The 27,453-nt window shown below is 41.4% G+C and overlaps 1 protein-coding gene across 1 annotated transcript in view; it reads left to right on the top strand.

The window, feature by feature from the left end:
* The window catches only part of tgfbr1b (transforming growth factor, beta receptor 1 b), a 106,494-nt gene that overhangs the window by 60,283 nt on the left and 18,758 nt on the right, over positions 1 to 27,453 (top strand). The window contains exons 3-8 of the mRNA XM_074693031.1: positions 6,095 to 6,364; positions 12,475 to 12,705; positions 16,391 to 16,558; positions 19,420 to 19,576; positions 26,283 to 26,407; positions 26,627 to 26,757. Of these exons, the coding sequence (XP_074549132.1) occupies positions 6,095 to 6,364; positions 12,475 to 12,705; positions 16,391 to 16,558; positions 19,420 to 19,576; positions 26,283 to 26,407; positions 26,627 to 26,757 (1,082 nt within the window). The remainder of the gene's footprint in view (positions 1 to 6,094; positions 6,365 to 12,474; positions 12,706 to 16,390; positions 16,559 to 19,419; positions 19,577 to 26,282; positions 26,408 to 26,626; positions 26,758 to 27,453) is intronic.

Consider the following 27,453-nt stretch of genomic DNA (forward strand, 5'->3'; position numbering starts at 1 on the left):
CAGTCTTCAGAGTGGATTTTTTCTGAAACCCTGCAGCCACCGTTGCCATGTAAACAGTAAGCCCTGGAAACACTGATGTCACACTCCGCTCCACGCAAGCAGATACAACAATAAAAGGGTTGTTACAACCGTCGTGGCTGCGTTTTTGCATTTTCAGATGAAACATTGTGTAAACAGGGCCTTAGTTTATTTATTTTGGGGGGTACAGTTCCTGAGAACTATGGGATGCACTGACTGTATAAATAAGGATGTAGTCTCCTATATTGTTAGTGAAGGTAGGTTTTGAAGCCACATTATGGCTTCCAAACCACCAAACTTCCAAAAGCACTTTTTTAAGTCTTTCTGGTCTCACTCACATTCACACACTGCTTTGGCAGGGGAGCATCAGTATCCACCCATCCACATTCACACAGTGGGAGAAACTTGGTGTTCAGTGTCTTGCTAAAGGATACTTGAACATTTGACTGCAAGAGCTGGGATCAAACCCCAGACTGATTTCTGACAGCACAGAGCCTGACCTACCAGTTCGAACCCAGTTTAATTCTGCAGTAAATGATGAGCCTTGGTGTCTTTTCAAGCCAATGTGAAGTGAACATATAGTGACTTCACATTTCTGAACCTCACATTAGCAGTAGACGTCAGTGTCCCCCCCTGGTGGACATCCATCAGTGTCTTATTGTTATGCCATGACTACTCCTAAACCATAGAAAACACACCTGCTACTAGTTTTTGCTTTTGGAAACACAAAACATGAAAAAACACCTTTATAAGAACACACAGAGATAAATGACTGCCTTATCTGATTTTCTGAATTCTTACACATTTGGAGTCTTTACGGGTATTTATTTTTTTGAAACATAGTTATTTTCAGCCTTGAAAAGAGTTTTTGTTTGGGTTAAGCACTGAAAATTTAGTTTTCAATTTGAAATCAACCTAGGAGGCTTTGTCAGCTTTTTTAAACATGGTGTGTTTTATTGAGCGGAGGGTTAAATAAATATGCTGTTTAATTTGCTCTGCCATGATTGTGCTCACTTTAAGATAGCAGCACAAAGACCTTAACAGCTGAGCAGTGTGTTCAAAGGGTTTGAACTTGAGTCCCAGGCCTGGATGAGGTCATTAATAACATCAAGGAGAGAAAAAGCAGGGGGAAAGTGAAACCCCACTCAGGTGGTTTGGTACATTCCTGGTTTGTTATTGAGGCAGACACCTGTTTTACAGAGCACAGATATTTTCATTAAGTTCTTCCCACAAAAAGACCAACCAAGACTAGCATATGGAGCATCAAGTACCCCATCTGCTTTACGATAACTGACAGCTGTTTACACGCCCAGAAACAGAGAGCTGTAATGATGCCTTCCAGTTACCAACAATGATCCAACTCTTTTCCTGCTGTGTGCCCACCCAGTCAGAAAACAGTCACTTTTGTTCAGATGTGTTTGATCTTTTCCATTTTAGTCGGTTTCTGCGTCAAGCCTGTTTTTGGCTCTTCCTCATGCCCTCTGTGCTGGCATCACTGCACCGTTATTATCAGCTGTGGTCCATCACAGAGCAGCCCCGTGGCTAAAGCCGTGAACCAGTTGATCCTGTTATTCCCTCGCTGCCCCGCACCCCGGCTCGGGGAGACTGAATCACCCAAACAAGTCAACAAGAGCCTGTGTGGAAGCTCTGCATATTAACTGGAAGGATGATGATGAAAGTTATTATGATGCAGGCCTGTGCTCCAGAGTCTGTGGGTACTGAATGGTGTTACAGTGTATTCATTGCAAAAAACAAACAAACAAAAAACCCTGTGTTTTGAGAAACAAAGTGCATACTGAAGCTTTAATTACAGTGGTTCAAGTGTTTGCAAATAAACATAAATACTCGTTAATAACACACTCCTAAATCAGACATTCTTTATCTGTGTGAGCTTTTGAAACACCTTTTTTTAATTTTGTTTTGCTTTGTGGTGTTCAGAAGGCAGAAATAAAGACAAATTGCAGGGTTTGAATGTATGCTGAATTTAGTTTCCTAAAAGCATAATTTCTGAATGAGTAGGACATTTTCTGCTAACCTGCAACGGGTGAAGAAATCAGACAGTTTTTGTTTTGCTTACGCCATCTGTCTCCTTGCCTCAGGATTGATGCTTACAGCAAAAAATTGGTCATAAAACAGAGACATACACTTATAGTTTATGATAGTTAGTATACATTATTTAAAATTGTACAATAGAAAACCATAAAATGTTAAATTGTATGTGTTTCTCTGTTCTCTCACTCAGTAAGTACATGCTGTAAGAATACTATGGCTCTTGTTCACAATCAACCATTAATCCTATATTTCTGAACCTATCATATGCGATACATCAGTTACAAAGACCTTTACCTCATCAACATCAACAATAGTTTCCTTAAAAACCTTTTAAAATTGTGTTCTGCCACCTAGAGGATAATCATCCTACTACGGACACATAAATGCTCTCTCATCCTTACAGTTGTTTTCATGAAAATCATTGATAATTTTCAAGAAGTTGAGGTGAGAAGAACACCAAAATTATTACTCATCTCACTCATTTTTACTCATAATTAAGTATTGAAAGAATGTGTATTTACTGAACACTCAAGTTTAAAAAAAATTGCCAAAACCACACAATTTATCAAATGTGACACAAAAAAAATGGCATCGGCAAGGAATCGATCAGTGTCAGGACCAGGAAAGATGGCTCGGTGCATTCACAATCCTCCACAACCTTGTTTGCAGGCAGCTTTCAATTAAATTAAACCAGACCACTCCAAAACAGTCCTGATGAACCAGATCAGCTGGGTTTATGTCTATCAAGGTCAGAATGAATAAAACCAAAATTCCGTTCTGCACTCTAATTTAGTATTTATGGTGAGGTTAGCCATCAACGGCCTCCTGGTTTAGTTTGGATATTATTCAGGGGTTTTCCAACCCCGCCCCTTAAAGTGATACTCCGGGATGGAACAAGTTGGGTCCTATCACAAGGTTAAGGGCAGAAATGACCCCTACAGCAGTGTTTTTGTGCAGCAGAAGCCCAGAGTGCACGCACCAAACACCCTTCCCTGCTCCTCTGCAGGTTTCCTCTGCACTCAGACGGGGCCATATTTTACTTGACCAAAAACACAAATAAACGGACTCCTACCGAAAAAAGCTGATATCGGTCTGCATTCACGCTTTATTCAGAGAATTTTCTAAATAAGGCTCTAGTTCTCATCGTGTCGTAAAACGGTGCTACCTTCACTGCAGAGCCACAGCTGGCTACGAGGCGCTCGCTGCTTAGTGTATCAGTCAGCGCAGCGTGCCAGATATAAACAAACACAGGTAGTCTGCCAGGACGAAAAAGACACGATGAGAACTAGAGCCTTATTTAGCGGTGTTTTTGTGTGAAAGTAACGTGCTGAAAATTCTCTAAATAAAGAGTGAATGCAGACCGATATCAGATTTTTTTGGTGGGAGTCCGTTTATTTGTGTGTTTGGTCAAGTAGAATATGGCCCCATCTGAGTCCAGAGGAAACTGGCAGAGGAGCAGGGAGGGGGTGTTTGGTGTGAGCGCCCTGGGCTTCTGCTGCACAAAATCACTGCTGTAGGGGTAATTTCTGCCCTGAACCTTGTGATAGGACCCAACTTGTTCCATTCCGGAGTATCACTTTAAGCCTGGTCCTGTTTGCGTTTTCACAGCTAACCATGCCCCCTTGTGGTAGGTGGGATGTAAGCTCAATGCTGATAGCCAAATCAGTTACACGATAGTGTGAAGCCATAGCAGCACAACACAGTGTACCCTGCTAATAAATCCAACGAAGAAAAACGTGACACAGTATTAAAAAAAAGAGCAATGATGGGGACATCCAGCAATTTAAGAAGGCTGTGTGCCACCAGGAGAAATACAGCAGCATTTGTCACACAGGAAGTGACAATTCTCTTGATCAGTCAACGGACTGCAGTGTTGTAGCTCCACCTTCGGGGGTCAGATCAGTTAAGTCTGGCACTCACGGAAGGGTCCCAAAAAGTGAGACCTCTTGTCTTGGTTGGGGATCTGTCCATGGATCAGTCAAAGGAAACGCCGTAAAATGTGTGCCGTGCTGATACAAACTGAACTGAACCTCCTGGTGGATACAGGGCTATAGTTACCAAACTTTTAACAGACAGGCAGTATATCTGAGGGATGAAACATTCATATGTGGCTGCTTTTCATTGTCATATGGTCTTAATTATGTTGCACAAGGGGCAGCAGCCAGCAGAATGTAAGCATCATTAGATTCAGTACATATTACCATTCACCATTACATCCATTTTTACTGCTTTTTTGCATATATTCTCAGCTAAATGCTTCTCAGCTTACAAGCAAAAAGAAGTGAAGTTAGGCCCCGTTTACATGACGCCGAAAACGGTCGATTCCGCAAACATTTCGTTGCATTTTGGCCTTCCGTTTAGACGAGACCACGTTGCGTTTTCAGTGAAAACGCAAACTTTTGAAAACGCTCCCCAGAGTGGAAAGATCTGAATCCGCTCCTCCATCCAGCTTCGTGTAAACACAGAGCGGAGCGTCTCAGGGTGAAACGCTGACGTCACCGCATGCGCACTCGCAGTTTCAGGTGAAGGCTCCGCGCTCAGCCACATTTCCAGTTGAGCCAGTAGGTGGCGGTAATGCGCGCTACGGTTGGATTGCCGACCATCTCACACAACAAAACGGCAGAAAAAGAAAGAACAGAAGAAGTGACTTGTCCTCCTGGAGTTGTATGAACGCGGATCATTTTCACGCCGTCCTCATGTAAACGCGGGTGGCTTTTGAAAACACAAAGGAAGAATCGTTGCGGGAGTCTCCGTGTAAACAGGGCCTTAGTGTGACCAACAAAGACCCAGTCATTTTCATAAAGCCTGGCCCCATCAGATCATAGAATAAATCCAACTTTTAACATTGAGAGCAATCTCTGAATAACTGTGGAGCGGAAGTTGTAATTAATTTGAAGTTAAGAAAAAAACCAACACAAAATCAATTTAAATTCCATCACTCTGTAACGTTATTTACCATCCGCTCTTCCTCTCCTGCAGTCTACATTAACCTAATGGAGACATTTGTTTGAATGCCAAAAAGCCATTTCTGTGATGAATACAGCAGATGAAGCAGGCGACGTTACAGATCCCATACCGGGAATCAGAGTTGATAGATAACATCAAGTCTCAATGTCACTAAAGGGAAATTGGCCATACATAGCAGAATGCTTGTATGTTTGATTAGTTTTGAAAGGTGATGGATAAATCAAAGATATGAGCCTGCTTGTGTCTGGATACCGAGCAGCTACAGGAGGAATTATGAAGCTCTGCTCAAACTGTTTGCATCAATTTACGTAAGCGTGTAGTCGCTGACACTCTTACACTTATGACTTTCCTTCAGCCGCCCGCCTTCATACATCACACAGACAGTAATGAACTATTCACTGAAGCTTTGCTCACCTCTTAAAGAAAATTGATGTTCATCCCCAGCCCCCTCCTCTGATGTTTATAATAAAGAAGAAGATGGTTTTAGGGATTGTCCTGGACTGATAAACACACATTTTGACTGAGATTAGCGGTTGAAATGATGAGAAAGTCGAAGAGTTTACATGTTTGTGTTGCTAATGTTTCTCTGAGGATAATTTAGGACAGGCAAACTGAAACAGGAATATATTCAGCATGCAGTGGGTCGGAGACAAAGATTTACTCTGACAGACAAGGACATTTAAAAATACAGATGATTCAGGCTTTCTGGGTCATCTGTCACTTCTCGGTTCACTTTCTTTCATCTTTATTCACTTTAGAGGATGGATAAAGACAATGGAGCTGCTTCTTTGTACCATGTTGCACCAGTGTGTATGTGTGTTTATGTTTATGTGTGTGTGTGTACTACAGGCCAAATCTCCCATCACTCGGGCAGATGGAATGTGCCCCCACACCACTTGGCCTGTTAGCTTCCTGGCTGCCGTGCAGCACTGTGGAGTGTCATGTGCCAGCCATCAGTATGCTTGATATGAACCTTTTAAAGAGTGTGTGGCCTCATATGTTTGCCACAGGTCACGTTTCTAACAGTCTCTCTCTGTCTCTCTTTCCTGTCCCACAGTCCCCACAGCCAGGACCCCCCCTCTGGGCCCTGTGGCCCTTGCAGCAGTGATCGCTGGCCCTGTCTGTTTGCTCTGCCTGTTGCTGGTCTTGGTGTTTTATGTGTGCCACAGCCATAGAGGTCTCGGGGCAGGGGGTGCTGGAGCCCATCATCACCATCACCACCGGGTGCCCAATGAAGAGGACCCCTCCATGGACCACCCCTTCATCACTGTGGGAACCACACTGAAGGACCTCATCTATGACATGACCACCTCGGGCTCTGGATCAGGTACTATCACTCTGTCTGTTTATCAGATATCAACCCACTGATGTATCACAGGGCCCAGGTGAGACCACTTTTGCTATGGTTCATTTATAAACTCTATTTGCTCCTTCTTAAAGGTTAGACTCTCTTTGTGCTACAGTTCAGCTCAGCAGTGATCACAGTCTCAGAGATCAGCTCAAGGAAATTACAGGTTCAAGTTTCAGGTTCAGTTTTTGTCTCACAGAGCAGTGACTGAGATTGAAGCGTTGTGCAGCAGTCCTCACAGGCACAATCAGTTCCCTGTATCCTTGACCTTTCCTTATGAGAGGCAATGGAAGGGTCCAAACATCTGTCTGTTTTTGAAATGCTGCTGCTCGCTGCTCAGTGTGCCAGCCATGTTAAAATGGAGCCTTTTATTCTGAATACAATCTCTTTACACAATAAGAGCACTCCACAGAGATCCATCTGACCAGAGGAAAGATCCCACAGACAGCAGATTGGTGGTTCTGCTCGACAGATGGGAAATGTAAGTGTGGGAGCTTTGCTGGACCAGCTGATTGGAAAAGGTGATTCTTGGGCCAGTGACCTTTACATGAGAAGAGGAAAAAAGTAGGCATGCAAATAATATGTATAATATTTTTGGCATGCAGAATAAATTTATTTTTATAAAAACTTGAGAGCTTCAGGAGCAGAAGAAGGCCTCCGATGACAAAGCTTTACGAGATCAGGCTGCTTTCAAATCTCCACAAGCCGATCACAGCGCCCTGCGCCAGAAAGACAACGGAAGCCATGACCAGAGAACACAACACCCTGCGTCAAAAGATGGCAGGAGAGAGCCAGACCTAACAGGCTAATCTCAAGTACGCTGGAAAGGTGCAACAGGCACTACAATGTGAGCTTCAACAGAAGGAAGGTTACAATGCTTCCAAGAACCAGTCAGCCATCAAGTTTTTAAACGCTGAACATCAAGCCACCTGCCAGAGGATGGCGCAGGAGATGACTGCCCTGAAGCACTTTGAAGCCCACAGAGAGCAGGTGTTCCTACAAGAGATGGAGAAGCTAAAAACTCAGCTTCAGGCCAAGAACAAGGTTCAAAAAGACTACGAGGAGCTTCAAGCCAGGACCAGGGCCCCTGAAGAAGAGTTCAAAGCCACCATACTCAAGCAGAGGAAGAAGAACGGCGCCATCACGCATGAGATAGAGATTTATAAATCAGCTCATCGGGGGCTCACAGAGAGGCAAATGCTCCTCTTCCACAACTTAAACCAATCCAGAGGCAATCGGGACCCCCTGCAAGTGACACAGCCACAGAGGTCCCCTCCTCCCCTCTCCACCTTCCCAAATCCATGTCCCATTCCCCAGACCGGTTCCACTGAACGTATTCTAGGATGACAAAGCACCTCAACCCAAAGTACCTGCAGCTGAATGCTACCCACTGCACTTCCTCCCTCATGTGGCAGTCTGAGTGGCATGTGAGGGTTCTTCCCAAACATCCCCCCAAAAAAAGCATAAAAAAATGATTAACTAAAAACTGAAAAAAAAAAGAGGCATTAAATGGTTGATTCAAATTCCATGTAGGGAATGTTTCCATGTTGTTGAGTGAGGTGTTAAAAAACTAACTAAAGCGCTGTGACCTTACTTAAATTCTAAAGTCTTCAAAAAGGAAACGTAGTTCAGCCTATATTTAGCTGATGACATTACCATAATGTCCACACTCTGTTAGCTCCATACCTGCTATAAACCTGTTTGGTCTGCAGCAAAGCTCCTTTCTGCACACATCAGGGTTAACTACCATTAGACGAAAGCTCTGACTCGTCATACATGTCTCATAATCATGTCAATACATGTCACATTTCGGAGCAATGAAAAACAGAGAAACCAACACTTCTTTCCAACAATTCAATTTGAATTTTATCATTCATGTGATCATGTGCTCCAAAACAGCGCCTCAGTGCCAACCTGTTGGGCAGAGAGGGGGACTGCAAGTACAGGAAAAAAAAATGTTTACATAGTCACATCAGGATCAAAAGTGATAAAAATATAGTGTATCATAGGGGTTTATTGCTGTTGGTTACAAAAACTACAGGCGCAGTTCACCTGTTAAACTGTGTGAAACTGTAACTGTGCTCAGCCGAGAGGGTCAGAGCACAAGCAGCGCTGACACACATACACATACGCAGCATGCAGAACCAAGAACCATACGCAGCATGCAGAACCAAGAGTCTAATGTGTCAGAGGGATGAAGAACGAATGAAGGATGAAGGACGAATATCCAAAACATTTTTCAGTGACAATGTAAGAAGGGTACATACTTAGAGGAGCCCACCATGTAACTGTGTAACAGGGGGTGCAGCCAAAGTGCACTGAGTTCAAAGGGGAGCTGAGCAGCCTGCATAAAGAGTGCATGGAAGGGGAATTATATGAGAAATGACAGTTAACCAGTGTTGTTAACATCCATACTGTCATCAAGCTGTCCGTCAGTATACACGCTAGGGCTGAACAATTAATCCAATTTAAACCGACATCGCAATGTAATAGAGTGCAATTTTCAAATCGCAAAGGCTGCAATTAAAAAAAAAAAAAAAAAGAATTTTAAAGTGCATTTCCTTAAGTTTGTGTTTTGTTACTGATTAGAGAGCAGTAAGATTTTAATACAATTATATTTATGTTCACACAGTGTTTCTTTTTCATTTTATAAAAAAGTGCATTCTACATGTTGACATATTTCAGTGATTGAGCCAGAGATTTGGTCCTATTTAAATTTCTGTACTTTACTTGGTGTGATATTCTTAGAAGAGAGGATTCATATTTATTGTTCATATTATTATTCATACCAGGCCTCTTGTTCTGTAGAGCTTTGTTCCTTTCTCTGATTTTATTTTAGGTAATTAATGATGATTTTATTACATGTCTACAAGGCTTGAAGTTGAATCAGTCAATATTCTACTGTGATTGTAGTAGTTAAAGATATGTTATTTGTCTCATTTCATGCATCAGTTCATCTCATTTCATTATAACATGTGGGCCTGGCACAAAGGAAGAAATGTTTGTAGGTTGACAGCATCATACTATGACAGGTCATACTATAGAGCGTTTTTTGCTTGTGTCCACTGAATAATGTAGACGATACACACCCCACCCCACCCCACCCCAAAATCACATGCTAAATCGCAATCGCAATATTGGTTCAAAAATAACGCAATTAGATTATTTTCCGAAATCGTTCAGCCCTAGTATACGCCCAGCTCTACATCCAATAGCTGCTGCCTGTTGTAATACAGCGGTCAATGCACCAGATAGTGAAAGTGTTTGAATGTGCGTTTGAAAACACTTGTTTCATTTGGATGCTTAGAGCCACCAGTGTTTTATGCATTGGTTTTAAAATAAAATGCGTATAGGAATATAGAAAATGGAACCAAATACAAACAAATGTAATATATGTGAATGTGTGTGTGTGTTTCTGTGTGTAGATGCCTTTTAAAGACATGAGAGTGCACACTGGGTACAGCAGTAAAAGCCTGCAGCTGCTCATATCTTAAAGTAAAGGTTGATCATAATGACTGGCTGGCTCAGATCTAAGCTGAGTTGCTGCATAAACACACGTGTACGCTCACACTCAGAAACGCACACACTCACACACATTGGCAAAAGCTGTTCTTTATCCCTGCCATAAATTAGCACCTCTCTGTGGAGACTGGCACCTCCAGCACTCTGCCAAGGAGAGTCTTGGATTCAGTTTTTCGAGCTATTTGCACCATATTGCACAATATGCAACTGTGTGTGTGCATTTGTGTTTCTTGTCTGTGTGTTTTGCCAGATCTGCCTGGGCTGATATAATCACTCTGCTGAGTCAGAATTTGTTTTTGGTGTAAAATGGATGAGCATTTTCACTCCACTATCATTTTCTGTTTCCTTATCAGTAATTTCATAGATATGGTTCCTGCTGTATTTCAGGTATTTCTCATCTAAAATTCAACGAAATGCACTTTTTTCAAGCAGAGAAAACTTTTAGAGCAGCCAACTTATACATTAAATAAACTACAAATGTTTTCTGTTACCTGAGAGAAGGTACACAGAAAATAAAGCAGTAGAGGTCGAAACAAAGTAGCTTCAAGTGAAGAGTGTCTTCATCGCTCTAACTGATGGGCTTGGATTAATTCACATCAGGACAGAGGGCATAACTGTTTGCTTGGTTGGAAGTTTCACATAGCTGCATGATGTGGATCTACCAACTCACAGGAGTCTGCAGGATGTGCAGGTTTCATTCAAGCAAACATTCATTGAGCACTGTTATTATTGTAATCACCATCATTATTTCTCTAGAATAAAAGATAAACACTCCATGTGTTTGTAGACACATCCTGTAATTCCTGATTGCAAAAAAAAAAACAAAAAAAAAACACCAATGTCATTTTTTTCCTAAAATCATTCAGCCCTGAATTACATCTTTTGCTAACAGTCTGAGTTAATTCAGGTCATAGTTTTCACACCCACTGCAGCTAAATTGCTGTGCCCTATGGACAAATGAAACAAAATCTTAACAAGCCATCCTTGAAAAGAAACACAGCATCGCATTTAACCAAGCATTAAAATGGCGAGCAACCAGAGATCTGTGTTTTTATCTGGATCACTGCCTGATCCATTAATTAGGCCTTAAGAAGACTCAAACTTGTCTGCTGAAGACAGTCAGGGGAAAAGATGGAGCACTTAATGCTGCTCTTAAATAATAAAAAAAAAAAAACAGCTGTAATGGAAAAAGAAAATGATGCAATGTTATGACCCACAGACATCTATACTGGAGCAAGTGAGATTAGCATTTTCATATTAGCAGATGAAGAGTGTAGACTGAGTGTTCAGAGAACAGCTCTCAACATGTCTCCAATGACATGAAACTGAAGAGCAAATGATCTTATTAACCTGTGTGTGTTTTATTTTCATGTTTGTCATGTTCATGTGTTGTTACAGTAGTGTATCTTTTAATCATGTCTTTATCTCATCTTTCCCACCTCTCCATTCTTATTTTCCTACTGATTCTTTGAATTGAATTGAAAACTTACATGCAAAAGGAAAAGGAAAAGAAAGAAAAACAAACAGTAAAAGTCATAAACAACACATACGTCCACAAAAAAAACAAGCCAAATCGGCAAAAACGGCCCACAGTATCCTACATGTGTTCAGGTCATGCTTAAAGGATTGGACAAAAGAGACTTATTTGGTCATACCCTTTTAGGTGACACATTATAGGGTTAATAGTACTTCATTTTTCATATAAATATAATTCTCTTTATATAGCAATAGACATAATAAAACCAGGATATATATCACTTGATTTCTTTGTATAATTTTCATTTAAATTAGTTGCTTAATATACCAATATACACATATTACCCCTTTATATAATTCTTATTTTCTTTACATATATCATTCATATAGCTGTTTCTATACAAATCTGCTCATATTATAACCAAAATATATATAATTACCTATTTCGTTTTGTGCACGTTTTGTGCATTTAATGGGACAATATGGCTCCTGATTTAGTCTGTAGACATTACCATTTAGTATTTTTTCACATAGTCTGGGGTTAAAAAACTAAACTTTTGTAAAAATCTTAAATCGCAAAAATCAGAATTATCGAAGAATCGCAATGTAAATCAAATTGGCACCCCAAGAAACTCAATAGAATCAAATTTTAAAAATCACAACATCGTCCCGGCCCTATTAATTCACATGTGCAGTTTTTGCTTTCTTAAATTCATTTTTAAACTCAAGCTGATGCAACAGTTTCAGTTTTTGAAGCTTGGTCTTTAGCCTCCCACTCAACAATATAGAGATGAGTTTAACAATGCCCTGTTATCTCTGAGTGTTATATTTTCATCATCCTCCCTCCTTCATCGCCCTGCTTCTACATTTCATCATGCTCCACTCTCAGCTTTTAGGGACTCTCCATTTTTAACATATTAACTAGGGGTGCACTGATCACAATTTTCTGGCTGATCACCGATCTTTGAAATAACCTCACCTGCTGGTACCGATTTGGACCGATACCGTTTTTTGTTCTTTATTTTTCATGACTGACATCATATACCGTCAATGTTCACATCAAGTATTAACGTGTATATGTTTTTTTCCAGGCCTGCCACTGCTGGTTCAGAGAACCATCGCCAGGACCATCATTCTTCAAGAGAGCATTGGAAAGGGGCGTTTTGGCGAGGTGTGGCGAGGAAAATGGCGTGGTGAGGAGGTGGCTGTGAAGATCTTCTCCTCCCGAGAGGAGCGCTCCTGGTTCCGTGAGGCTGAGATTTATCAGACTGTCATGCTCCGACACGAGAACATCCTGGGCTTCATCGCTGCAGACAACAAAGGTAAGAGACCTGTAGGAGTCCGACTGAGACGAGGCTGCACTTTTAGTGGTGGGCAAAGGGTTCGACTTCACACACAAAGAGCAAGAGTGAAACACACAGCAGAGCAGAGCCAGGAGGGAAACACGAGGCTAACGTGACAAAAAGCAGGAAGAATAGAGAAAAAGTCATTGGGCTTTAATCAGAGACGTCAATGCCAACCTGTGAAAAGATCTTGATCAGGCTGATGGTCTGAGGATAACAGTGTGGGCCGCTGTGTTTACTCTGAACCTTGAGCTGTCAGGGCAGTGATACAGCCCCGCTGAAGTTAAAGTCTGTGCATGCGAGTGTTCAATGTGAACAGACAGGCTGGGAGACAGTGTGGGGGAGTAACAGTTCACAATGAAGGCCAAGCACACATTACACAGTCTAACAGCTCCAGCAGCACACACACACATCACACACACACACAGAAACCCCAGATCCTTATGCCCCGGGAGCAAATGGATTTTTTCTGTCCACCACAGCTTCACTGACTGGAGGTTGGGTAGGTCTGTAAGCTCTGTGGTATGTAGGATATGAAACATTCATGTGAAGCTCGGTTTGCTCTGTCCCAGTGATTTGTCCTCACAAACAGCTCCACGGAAACAAAAACTCCTTTTAACAATGAAAACAGATGGAGCAGAGATTTCACTCAGATTGATGTAGCTTAAACAGAATGTCGCACTTTGCTTTTTGCTTCTCAGCCAGAACAAAACACACAGTTATACGATATAAACTGCTCCCTCACAGTTTAAACCAGTCTGATTCTGTCAGAGCTAAGAATGTGAAATTCAGCTCAGATATCATTGAACAAAAGTTTAACTTAGATTTCCTCATATAACCGTTTCCTTGCCTTGATGCTCAGTACTTGGCAATCAGCATCAGGAATAAACAGTACCAATTTTCAGTGCTGTTGTCTGTGTGTGTAAGTGGCAATGAGTACTAAGGATGGGCAATGATTTTCAAATATTCAAATAGTCGTTAACATCAAAGAAGTTGAATAGTTCATGTGACAATGGCTTTATCCTGTCTGCGGCAGATCGCAGTTTTATGCAGGATGCTAGAGCTGTTACAAAACAGTCAATTCCACAAAAAGCAGGTCGAGTGGGACAGGAAGTTGTGCACCAAAACATCTAAAATACACAATGACTTTCAAAATAAAACACTGTGTCCAACCAGATTGTGTTTAACTTGACCACGGCAATAAACAGGCCAGAAATGAACAGGTTGGAGGATTTACAGCCATGACAAGAACAAGGAGATGCTCAAAAATGGATTGGGGAGTGTGAGAGCGTGTTCGAAAAAATGTAGGAAAATGAGGTACAGCAAAGTTAGGCTAGCATATCACAGGTTGTTAACAACTGTGCACAGCCATGTGAGAGCAAAGCATGCAGCGAAAGTACAGCGTTCGGCTTTGTCACCCATAGAAGTAAGTTTCATGATCGACGTGCAGAGCATAACAGCCCTCTCCATCTTTGTCAAATGATTTGAAATGCCCATCCCTTATGAATATTAACTTTGTTTTGATTTGTCAACGTTTTATTTTACATATTTATTCTCAACTCATAATGCTGTGTTCATGCCCAACATGGAAAATTATCTTCTTTTCCACTCTCATACAGTCACAAGGATGTGTTTAGGTACCTGAACATGGTACTGTTTGATTTTATGTGAATTGATGCTCAGTAGTATAGATGAGGCTCTAATTTCATAGACCAGGTGCAAGCGCAGGCGCACCTGCCCTGAGCCAGCCTTCGCCGCGCAGACAGGGCGTGACTGGTGCACTTTGCAAGTTTCTTGCAGTGCCAAGAGAGGCGCAGTCAAGGCACAGAGGAGTGCAGAGCTGCGCGTCCACACCTCCCTCCGCGCAAATGGCAGAGAGGGAGGAGAAAAGCCGTGAGTGGGTTTAACACAGCCGAGCGCTGTTTTCACCAATCAAATGAGCGCCTCTCCTCGCCTTCAAATGCCCTGCGGCTGAGGCGCAGTGTCTGATTGGTCTGAGTGATCCCAAGCACCCTGGAGACAGTGTGCTCGAAAGACCCGGTAGCGGAGACGGTCAGAGCCGCTGTCCCTGCAGCAGGAGAATGGACAGGGGGGCGCATCAGAGGACACGACGCGCGTCACCATGTGGGCCAGCTCCCGGGACAGATTTGATCTGTTCCTTTGTCATTAATAGGAGTACAAAATTAAGAGACTGTTACACAGCTGGCTTATCCACTCAGAATACTTTTGATCCACCATATACTCAGTATCAGATGTTAAGGCTGTTTATTGTTTAATTGTAAGATGTGCATCAAACTTCCAGCTGCCGTCAGGTTAACTTTCCATTATGACAAACAGCTTTAATCTGACATCAGATGTGACGGGACAGTTAATATAGATACAAATGTATATGCTGGTTCAGATGGTTACATTAAATAGTGATTGCTGTGAGTGTTAATTGCATTAAAATGTGCCTGACACTCTGGAAACCTGCCTCTGAGGCTTTGTTGACATGTGCGTACATGTGCGCCTGTCACCAAATTACAGCTGCGGAGGGTGCGCTCGGCTTTGAGCCGAGGATAGACCAGGTTGGAGCTGGTGAGCTTTCAGTGCACTTTCTGCACTGTTTGTGGCACAAAATTGTCACTGCGCCAACATGAATCTGCCGACACCTCCCCCTGATGCACCGTCTACTCCCCCCTGGTGCGCCGTCACACCCATCTCTGCGCAGACGGTCTACCAAATTGTCAAATTGGCAGCGCACGGGGGTGCGCCGCACGAAATGAACACTGTGCAGGGTGCGCCAGGCTTGCGCCCCCTGTGCTGCACCACAAAATTAGAGCCCGTGGAGTTTGGTAGGTATTAAGAAACGTACCTAATTTGGTACCCATCCCTACAAAGGCACTGTCAAGTTTTTCTGCATTACTCAGACTGAGCGTGGGACACAGTTTCACAGTGTTCCTTAGGTGGTAGAAAGGTGGCATTATGGATCCACCTTTAATACATATAATCAGGCCACAGGCTGTTGTGTCAGTGGGATTATGATAGATCTTTTGGCTGCTTGTGTGAGTCCCTGGATGCAGGTAAAAAAAAAGATTCTCAAAGCTGTTTTATTTCCTCAGATGTCACCAGAGGAGCTCCATACATATCACATAAAACTTTATCCTTACATTACTCCTTAATCACATGTTTAATCATATGTTTGGAGCACAGGATAACTTTCTGTGTGTTAACCTGTTACACTAAAGACAGTAACTCAAAAATAAATCATCTCAATGAACTTTATGTTTTCCACTTTTGTTTATCAAAGTAGCATTAACTGAAAAGATGATAGCTGGTGCAGATTCAAAGAAAAGTATATAATATTGGTTTAAAGAACAGGGCTTGTGTAACCTATGCTCCCTGTTTCCATGGTAAAATGATGTCTCTTGTTCAGCACCTTAAATGAACCTCCTTGAGTTTGACGTTTAGTGTCTACTAAGGTAAAAAGGATATAGTGTATCTGTGCTGCCTATGGTCGAGTATCTTGCATGCAGACCTGAAGTGTGTCGTGACGACTGTCCTAAGATTGCATCAGTGAGGCACCCTGATTATACATTGATCTTTATTTCTGGAGCAGAACAGGGACTGAGTCACCTTCATCTTTAACCCTTTATCTCCCCGCTCTTCTTCCTGCCGCGTGTAGATAACGGGACATGGACTCAGCTGTGGCTGGTGTCAGATTACCACGAGCACGGCTCCCTGTTTGACTACCTGAACCGCTACACAGTCACTGTGGAGGGCATGATCAAGCTGTCCCTGTCCACGGCCAGCGGCCTCGCCCACCTTCACATGGAGATAGTGGGCACGCAAGGTGAGAAGACACACACAGACATTTACCTTCACACAAACCTACTGAGTGTATTTCTAACTTTCATTCTTTTATATCACAACATACTTGTTTTTATCACTTTATATCTCAACTCAAACTTTATTTATTGAGTACATTTAAAACAACTGGAGTTGACTGAAGCGCTGTTCAGATTAAAAGCAGCAAAAATAACTGAATACAATACTAAGACACATAAAAACATAAAACCGAAGCAAATATAAAATGAAATAAAATAGAATAAAATAAATTAAGATTTAATTAAAAAAATATATTAAAGATCTATTTATTGACCTGTTCTGGACCAAATTATGTCTTTACAAAGCAAACCAGGGAAAAAAAGTGCCTCCAATAAAATCTGTTCCCATAAAGATAAAAAAGCATTCAGAAGCAGACACAGGCTCTAATGCTACCAGAGCTGCTGTTAAAGTGCATTTTTCATTCTAAAGCAACTCTCAGAGGCAGCAAAGACAACAAATCCAGCTGTAAGATGCAAATAGAGGCGAACACATCCACCCTCTGCCCCAGACGGAGTTTGAACCAAGGTCTGCTGGAGTTAGAAACTGTCAAGAAAAATTTAAGATGCTTTTCCTGAGTTGTTAAGATGCACAGGAAGAAGGGAAATAAATGGAAACACAGTCCCTTTAAGTGTTGTCAGAGGTCTGAGCAGGCAGTACTTGAAGTCCCTGGGTAATCCTACATTGCATACATACGGCTGGAGATGTATATCCTACTGTATATGCATGAGGTAGCTGTTGGCTAGTATCAGATAATTGTCAGTGCAAACAAGAGCTGCATTATTATCTGAGATGGACTGGTGCCAAAAGCAGAACAGGGGTGACTCTAAAAAACCACGCAACACTCGTTTTATTAAGTTAGTCATGTTTAAAGCCATTACACACTCAGTATCAGGGGACGTTAGGGATTCTCTTTGTCTTTCTGGTCGCCACAACAAGGTCTGTCTAGGCAGGCTACTAAGGCACAAAGTAAAGCAAGTAACTAAGTAACATTTATCAAGACTAGATCTATCAATAGGCAAGGCAATGTATTTATATAGCTCATTTTGGCAGCAAGGCAGCTCAAAGTGCTTCAGAGGGATACAAATAAACATTGAAAAGGTCAGCAAAAAATATGAATAGAAAATAATTCAAATCATTTAAAGAGCAAAATAAAATACTATACAATAAATAAAATGAAATGACTAAGAAGAAAGTTAAAGTATGTTAAAACAGCTTTTAACATACGGTGCTGAGGTGCACAAAATAATAGATATCAAAATGATTTGTTAAGTAACATGTGGAGCTAAAGACACAACACGTTCTTATCTTGTAGTGGAGCAAGCTGCCACTGAACTCATGGCCCTTGTGTTTGAAGAATTCACTAAATTCAGGTGTAAATCATTTCAAATAGGAATATGTCTGAAATGAACAGTTACATAGAGAATGCTGCCTCACAAACAGCATGAAATGAACATACTCATCAGTAAGCTTGATTGGCTGTTTGTTTTTTTTTCTGTAGAATACACTTTAAGTGTCTACCTTTTCAATCCAATGTAAATTTGAAGCCTCTGCCTGAGACTGAGTGTACTTGAAGTCTTTTTTTGTCAACACTTTTATTATCAGTTGTACTTGTTCAGAGTTGAACTGCACAGGCAGATTAAATCTGTTCAAAAATGTACTTTTTGGCTTTAATGCTCCATTGTTCCTTTTTTGAAGGACATTTTTTTTTTCTTTCCTTTTTTTTTTTTATTAAATAAGTAAATTAGTTTGGTTCGTACCAATCAGTAACTTGTGAAAATAGTCTCAGTGTACACACATGTACGAGTTAATCACCTCCTGGCCTTAAAATGTAGATTTGTTTTTTGTTTAAAATTGTATAATTTTCAGGAACAAGTACTGCAGCTGAAGACAGCCAAACAACCCTTTACAAATACAAAACATGACAATTACAAAATATGACAAATACAAAAAATAATAAGTGCAAAACTTAACAATGACATTTTGACATTATCGTACCAAGATCAATACTCAGCCATGAAACGTCACATGACGTATAGTTAACAGAGGTAGTGTAAAGCCCCGTTGCCACCAAGCAGTCCGGTTCTTGGTACAGGTTTCTCTCCATTTAGCTTGGTCTTATTTGCGTTTCCACTGCCAACCCTGCCCCATCATGGTAGGCGTGTATAAGCTGGATGCCCATAGCCTCATGTAGCGCAACACCATAGCAGCACAACACAGTGTACCCTGCTAATAAATCCAACACAAAAAGAAAAACATGACACAGTAAACAAAGACCGTAGATAGACGACATCCAGAATTTCATTCTCTGTGATTAGCATGTGGCTCTTTGATACAAAGAACAATCAAGCTTTGTTTCAGAGAAGACTGTGTGACACCAGGAGAAATGCAGCCTTTGTCCCACAGTAAGTGACGATTCTACTGACGAATCGACAGTCTACAGTGTTGTAGCTCCACCTCCGGACAGCGAATCTGTTCAGTCTGGCACCCATACAAAAAGTGGGACAGCTTATCTTGGTTATTTGGGGATCTGTCCCGGGATAAGTCAGTGAAAACGCCACAGTATACGCACTGTACTGAGATGAACCGAACCAGACTGCTTGGTGAAACGCGGCTTATCAACACACTCACTCTAAGAAAAGAAATCTGCAGTATTGTAATATACCACTTTGTGCAAAGAACTTTTTACTCAAGAAGCACACAAAATAAATGAATAGATATAATCAGTAGAAATTTTAAATAAGAGAAGGAAATGTGTTTTATAAAATGTTTTACTGTAGCTCTCAGAGCGTGGAGGTCTGTACTGAAAGCACGATGCTCTGTCTGCAGGTAAGCCAGCTATCGCCCACAGAGACCTGAAGTCAAAGAACATCCTGGTGAAGAAGAACGGGACTTGCTGTATCGCTGACCTGGGTCTGGCTGTTCGCCACGACTCAGCCACCGACACTATCGACATCGCTCCAAACCACAGAGTGGGAACCAAAAGGTGAGTTCATGACACATGGACCCACTTCTTCATGAATAAACCGATTTTAGTCATATTTCAGGATGAAATCCTCTCTGCCATCTGTATCGGTGTGCTTTGTAGAGCTGACCGGGAGAAGAGCGATCCTCTGGCTTAGCCGCCTCTTTGGCCGTCTTTCATAATGACTGTGGTGTCCTTAGAGACTGTCACTGTGAGGAGAGTTGGTGTTTCACAGCATCCACCATAGAGGGTTGGGGTGTGGATAGAGGAGTCAGACCTTTAAAAATTCAGGCCCTCTGCCCTCCGTTTGGACTCCGAGAGGTGACTTTAGATTTATCAGGCCTTCATCTCAGATCAGATCAATCCTGTCCCTTTTGGCTACCCTCATCGTGTCATTGGTGCTCAAACAAGCAGTGTTTACATGGACAGATTGTGAAACTCAGGACCTGAGGACATTATGGACCTTGGAATGAATCCTTTGCTAACTTCCCAAACTCTGTTTCAGGGGAACTAAAAACTGTCCTTAAGGCTCTGGCTCTCTGCCTCCGACCTGATAAACCTTATTGAAATAATCCTGTAGTGATCCCAGAGATGTGATGGTGATTTCTGTTGGTTAGTTACAGATGCAGTGCTGCAGGAGACAAAGGGATGTGCTGGCATACGATTCACCACGGCAGATTTGATTAGTTCTGGTCCTAATTAAGTTTCTCTCCACTGACGGGAAATGAATCAGCAACAACTTGGGAGATTATTAAACAGTGTCTCCAAATTGATCTATGAAGAATCTCTTATTTTTTCATTTATGAATGAAAATAACCGCTGTCCAAACCTTCTGTTGGCAAAATGATGGAAACTGCATAAAATTGACATTTCATCAAAGAGAGAGAAAAAAACAGCAGCTTAGCCCCTCATTAGTTGACCTCATGCAGTTAAAGCAGCAGCAAGTTGTGTTTAAGGCAATGATTCAAGCTGCTGGAGCAACAACAGAAGTGTGTCCGTACAAGAAGAGAGGCTGTGAGAGTGTGTACGGAGAGCTGTGGACACTCAAAGAAACTTCAGTTTTCCTTTTAATGTTACACATCAGTGTGTGTGTGAGGAAAGGCGTCTCAGGTCCACACACAGCCTGATGTACTGTGATGTTGTATGTCGGAGTGTGACGGATTGGTTGGTTTCAACAGAATCTGACTTGAATAGATCTGAAGTTCCTGACTTCTCCAAGCGAAAGCTGATAGAGAGCTTTTGTGTTGAAGCAGCCACACACACTCATTCTTCGCTCCCACCCATTCCACCTAGCTTATAATTCTCCAGACTGCAGGTGGCTCTCACTGTCACTCTTCTTTTGTGTTCCTGTGTGTGTGTGTGTGTGTGTGTGTGCCTTGTGCTGTTATGCAGACTTGTCTAGCTGCAGGGCTGGAATCCTCCTTTTTCACTTTCAGCCCGCTGCTCCGTCTCTTTAAGCACTCTTTCCTTTCTCCTACCAACACAGGCACAGAGTTCATCTTCTCTCCTTTGTTTTATCCTTGTTTACCACTCCTCCTCCTCCTCCTCCTTCTCCTCCTTCTTCTTCTTCTTCTTCCTCCCTCCGTGTGGTGGTTTGATGCTGCCGGCGTATCACAGGGCCACTAAATGATTCAGTAAGCCCTGGGGTCAGTGCGCACAGACGCTCTGGCCTTGGCTGAAATTCATGCTACATACTGATGATCTGATCCAGGGAGTGTGTGTGTGTGTGTGTTTTTTTAAACTTTCCAGTGAGATGCCAAACTTCCAGCTCAGAGAAAGTTCAACTTCAAGTTTAATTGACTTTGACAGTTTGTTGTTGGGTTGAAAAGTAAATGCTTCGTGCCTTTATTTAACATGAGCATTTAGGGATGTTTGAGTTCATGTTCCAAGAATAGTGAAAGACATTCAGTCTACTGGTGAAAGCCTCCTCTTTAGATTCTCAGAATCCCATTAAGCCGATGCTTATCAGAAGCTTATACAAAGCTCAATGAAATCAAGGTTGTACACGATGCTTGGAAATGTTGAAAGAGAAATGAACTGCATGGCTTTTTAATTCTCCAGTCACTGAAAGTGCTCTTACTCTGCACGTCAGACTCACCTGTTCACTCATCGTGCTTTAATGACAGGGGGCTACAATGCTAACTGCTAATCTGCCCGTCAGGAGTTTACGGGGTGTGTTCAAACACATTCACACTCAAAGCTGTGCCTCCAGGAGGAATCTGGGTCTCGGCTTCTTGCCCAGGTGCCCGAGGCTGCAGAAGCCAGAGGTTATATCTGGCTTCCTGAATAAGAAAAGCATCAGTCCATCACTGAGATCTGCAGCCTGAACCCAACAGAGCTGAACCAAAGACGATCCCTGAGTGCCTTTTCTGTCTGTTAATCTTAAAAGATTGTTAATTTAAAGACTGTTGGCTTATTAAATTACCTCTTCTCCCCATGTCTGCTGCATACTCCCTCTCTCTTCTTCCTCTGAGTTTGTAACTAACTGTAAATTAACTGAAGCAGCATTAACAGTTCACAAACAGATGCTCTTAAAACCACCATTTTTCCTCTTCTCCTCCAAGAGCTCTCTGTTCTTTTCTCTCCACTGTTGAATCAACCTCACAACAGGTTATTAGACACTCTGTGCCCAGGGGCTCAGCTGTCATAGATGGATCTGTGTTGTCAAAAACAGACCTGGTATGCAATAGGGATGAAATGATCCATCAATATACATCGATACATCGATTGGTTAAGCAATGATCCAATCACATCGATGGAAAGTTGAAAACATCGATCAACATCGTGGTCTTTAATGTACGCCTTTATTTTGAAATCCCGACCGGACACGCATGTCCGTTTCCGGCCAACCACTGTACTGTTTAGCGCCCACTGAGTCACACCGCTGTAGGCGAACATGTAGCAAGACGCTGTTAGCATCACAGAGCTAAAAGGGAGCCGGACATACGGCCAATCATAAAATAGCTCTCCTGTATCCGGGTAAGATGCGGTCGACCTGACTGCAGAGGATGCATGCTGCACAGACGACAGGAGTGCATCATCACACGACTGCAGTGAGTTATCTCATAATTTGATTTTGTAGCCACTGATTCATGAAATTTCATAAAGTTAAAAAGTAAAACGGCGAGAGCTTAGTGTCATTCCTCCTCCACATCAACTATTACACAGTGAAACAAAGTCTGATCACACTGACATACAAACTGTGGTTATCAGGCATCACAGTAAAAAAAAACTATCAATGTTAAGTTAGTTAAGTTGATAGTTCTAATTTTGAACAATAGAAATGTTTGGGTTTAATTAAAATCAAAGCTTCACATTTTTTGGTTTGATAGAAAATGGTCAAATGTTGGAGGTCAATAATAAAGTTTATGTAATCAGTAGTTTTTAATTATAGTGTTGCATCATTACTTGATATAATAATCAAACATTACAGTATAACAGTAAGACCCATAAGGTCATTGTGGGGCAAAAAAGCACCTTACCTGGATTTAAGCAGTTTTAATTTTAAAACATAATTAGATCATACAGATGGCTATAATCCTCTACAAACTGTCATACCCAAAGGTCAGCACATCGTTCCACATTTCAGTAATAAACTATCAAAATTGTTTTGTATTTCTTTCTTTCCTCAGGTGAAATGTTGCTGATTGTGTTAAGTGAGGACATTATATCGTCTTAAATTGATCGAAGGCCCCTGAATTGTATCGTATCGTATCGTAGCGTGACAGACTTTGTGATATTGGCATATATCATATCGTTGTCCAAAAAATCGATATTGTATCGTAACATCATGAAACTGGTGATTTACACCCCTAGTGATGCAGATCGGGGGTCAGAAATGTAGAAGTTCTCGCCTGTTCTTGTAACCTGGTTTCAATTCACTTGGTTCAGTTAGGGAGTCAGAATAGACCACTTAGTGTAATGGGTCAGGACCACAGTGTGGCACTTCTCACTTTGTAGGCGGACTGATCTCATCACTAATCTTGTCTGCCTTCAGATGGCTGCAGGGATTTGACAGAACGTCTTACTTATTTAGGGCAGAAAGCCTCTGCTGTGAATGGTAATGTCCAATCTGAGATACATTTATAGACTCTGTGATATCATTACGCTGCCCCCTGTCTGAACGTCTGATGGCTCCTCAATCTGTGTGACTCTTTCCCCTCACAGAAACTAGAAGACAGTCGGTCCTGTCATTAGCTTTCATCAGGTTTGTTTTTAATTAAAGCTAATTAAGAAGTCAGTGGATGGGTTAGGTTGATGGAGCACAGGCACTGACCCCTTATCTCTGGGGTTTAATTACAGAGGAGGAACGTGTTCTCCAGCGTAGCACACACATGCTCAGCTTCTCAGGGTTTGCTGCAAATGATGCCACAGATTACACTAAACAACTTCAAACCTGTGAAAAATGAGTATTTCATAGTCGCTGCTCACTCAAACTCACCTTCATTGAAGTGCTGAGACGATACACTTTTCTCCCAATTTAATTGTTTCATGATTTTTGCGGTATTAATTCAATTAAAATTGTAATTCTTCAATATTCCAGATTTTTGTGATTTTTAGTTTGCTTTTTTTCCACAACAGATCATGTAAAAAAGTTTAATGATGATGGTGATGTCTACAGACTGTATCAGGAGGCACACTTTCACATAAAATGTACACCACATATGAGTCAGTTTTTAGGATTCTTTCAGGGGATCTAACGTCTCAACTTTTTTCCAGTCCAGCTTATAACAAAGACTAAAATAAAGGATTTAAATTTGAGAAGTGCTATCAATTTTTTAACAAAAAATCCTGATACTACGATACATCTTTTTTTCTGTCTTTAACCCCAATTATCAATCTAGCCTTTTTCTGACAGTCAAACATGTGGCCCTAAGAGCTTCAGACAAGAGAAGAGAAACCATAAAAAGACAATGGGTGAGACGAGTTATATAAAATCCTTAAAAGTAAAAATAAGATCAGTGAAATGAAATCCGAAATGATCTGATAAACTTTGTAGACCGAGTAAAATAAACGAATAAAATCAATTAAAGTGGACTGAGTCAAAAGAAAATGAATAAAAATGAACAATTTAAAATTTGATCAGGGAAAATTGGTGATAACTTGTTGGAGTAACCAGCCAAAAAACAGTTCAGAACTACAAGATGTTAAATAAAATTTCAGGGTTTTTATGAGTTGACATGATTAAATGGAATTAATGTAATTTATATGAGTGGAAGCAAAATTGAATAGTTTAAAATAATAAAAAAGAAAAATAAATGAATTCAATTTAATTGAAATGATTTAAATGAACTTCTATATTTAAGGTTAAATAGAGAAAAATGTTGGGATAGAGGTAGCATGTAATGACTGAAATAGAGCTGAAACGATTCCTCGAATGATTCTAGGTACTCGATTACAAAAATTACTCGAGTAATTTCCTCCGCCTCGAGGAATCGTTTCAATTTTAAAAAGATCAAAGAGTGGTATTTGAAATACAGCTGAGGCCATATTAAGAGAGTTTTCATACCCCTCAAGCTACCTCTTAAACAAAATAGCAACTAGCAACAAATCAAGCTTCTTTTCTGGAGTTTGGAGACTAATGGGTCATTCTACCAAACGGGTGCCATTTGGGTCCACAACATTTGATGAGATGTACAAGGCACAAAAAATGAAGTGTGTTTACAAATTTTGGAGCAACCAAAGCAAGTGCTCTTATTGACATGCTGTATCAGAAAATTATATTTCTTAAAGAGAAAAATTTTCATTTGAAAAATAACTGCTCTTTAACTAAACATAAATGTATTTTATCCGATTCCTCGATTAATCGATGTGATTTTCAGGAGAATACTCAAATACTAAAATATTCAATAGCTGCAGCCCTCAGCTGAAATTCCACATAGTGTATGAAGAGAAATGAAGAGCCAGCAGAGCTGCAGGCTCTCTGATCTCCAAACCATCACCCTGTAAAGAAAACTTAAAAAAATAAAAAATAATAATTAATGAATAAAAAGTAAGCGCTGCGAGTACAGGTAATAAGTGAGGAGGTTATTTAGTTTCTCTACCTACATGCTAAACACACAGAGACAACAGACTGTAACTGGAGGGACATAATCATATCAGCAGCTCATTCAGCCCCAGTGTTCGCTCTTTCAATGAAACCTGATGCTCAACCAATCATTAAAACCTTCACTGTGAGAAGGAACCTCCCATCATCCTAACATGAAGGTTCAGGTAGAATAAAAGGTACACAGTCTAATAGACTCCACCTTTGTCCATCACTGTGATTATTACTGTCTGAATGATGGGAATGCATCATGACCAGCTGAGCAGTAAAAGAGTTTGGAACAGTCCAGGTAAACAAAAGCAATGAGAGCTGATCCAAAGCATGTAACCTGTTGGTCCTGCAGGTTCAGAGCTTTGTGTGATGGTAGGAGAGAGCAGAGGCTCTAATGTACCCTGACTTCCCTGACTTAATCAAAGACTTTAATGAAAGGTTTGTAAAATGGATTTTATCATCACTAAAGAGGCTTTCAGGGAAATGCAGCAGCGCCCTGGCTGCACGTCAAGACTGGGATCCAACCTATTCCTGCACACCAACATTTCACTTCACTTCACTTCCCCTCCTCAGCTGATGGCAGCATCTTCTGCTCTACTGGCCAGGGTCTTTAATAATGTGATTACACCTTTACGCCACATGCACAGAGCAATATCATGTTCTCTAACAGCCAATCGTCTCTCTGCTCAGGTATATGGCTCCAGAGGTCCTGGACGACTCCATAAACATGAAACACTTTGAGTCTTTCAAGCGGGCAGACATCTATGCCATGGGCCTGGTCTTCTGGGAGATCGCCAGCCGCTGCTCCATGGGAGGTAAGGATGAAACCAGCTGGATGGAGGAAGATGGATGGCTGATGTCTGGATAAAGAGCCTCTCATGAAGCTGTTTCTACTTTAGTGTCTGTGTGGATCTGACTGTGTGTTTATGTGTGTGTGTGTGCTGGTCCGTCTGATCATGAAGAAGACAGACTCATTTCAAAGCATCAAACCATCCTAGCTATGAAACAGAATCCTGAATCTGTGTCTCTGACAGGCATCCACGAGGACTATCAGCTGCCCTACTACGACCTGGTTCAGTCAGATCCATCGGTGGAGGAGATGAGGAAGGTTGTTTGTGAGCAGAAGCTCCGGCCCAACATTCCCAACCGCTGGCAGAGCTGTGAGGTAGGTCACATGTCAGCTGAGGACTGTAAGACTCACCATGGGGGCTGTACCCAAACCTTTTAGGTCAGTTTGGCTTCTGCTGGTCAGTCCAAGGTTAGGACAAAATCCTTCCTTTCTCAGCTCAATACTACACTTAAGTCCAGAATAAGCCTACACTACATGTTTTTCAAAACCTACAAATATCAGTTTATTGACAGAATATATCAGGTGTGTTTAAAGTCATAGACTGTAGAAAAAGATATATGACATGACAGCTCCTCAAAAGTGAAACCAAAAGCTTTAGTGTTCAGATCAGGGTCTCTAGCAGGCAGCTTGCTGGCCCCCAGAAGTAGCTCACCAAGCAAAGAATCAACACAAACTGTCTACCTACTACATGTCCCTGTGTTCTCTTCCTGGGCTGGAAACAATTTTGGAAAAAAAAAGAGTGTAGTGGAAAAATTAAGTTTTGGTGTTATTTAAATTAGCTGCCAGCCTCCACAGTGCAATAAAACTATTTTTAAAAAGATTCTTCTACAGAACGATGTCAAAAATTGTTCCTCTAAACGAGCCGTCCTCGGCGCTGGGGGACTTTCTTTGGCCTTTACAGAGCAGCTCTTGTTTGAGTGAAACTTCTGCAGATTGCAACAGCGATAAAATATGAGACAGAAATATGAAATGACTTCACCCAAAGGTGTCGCTCCATCAAAACCATTTTAC

This window comes from Halichoeres trimaculatus, unplaced genomic scaffold, assembly GCF_033239565.1.
Source record: "Halichoeres trimaculatus isolate MK-OKI-2021-1 unplaced genomic scaffold, fHalTri1.1 fHalTri1_scaffold_18, whole genome shotgun sequence".
NCBI classification, from domain to species: domain Eukaryota; kingdom Metazoa; phylum Chordata; class Actinopteri; order Labriformes; family Labridae; genus Halichoeres; species Halichoeres trimaculatus.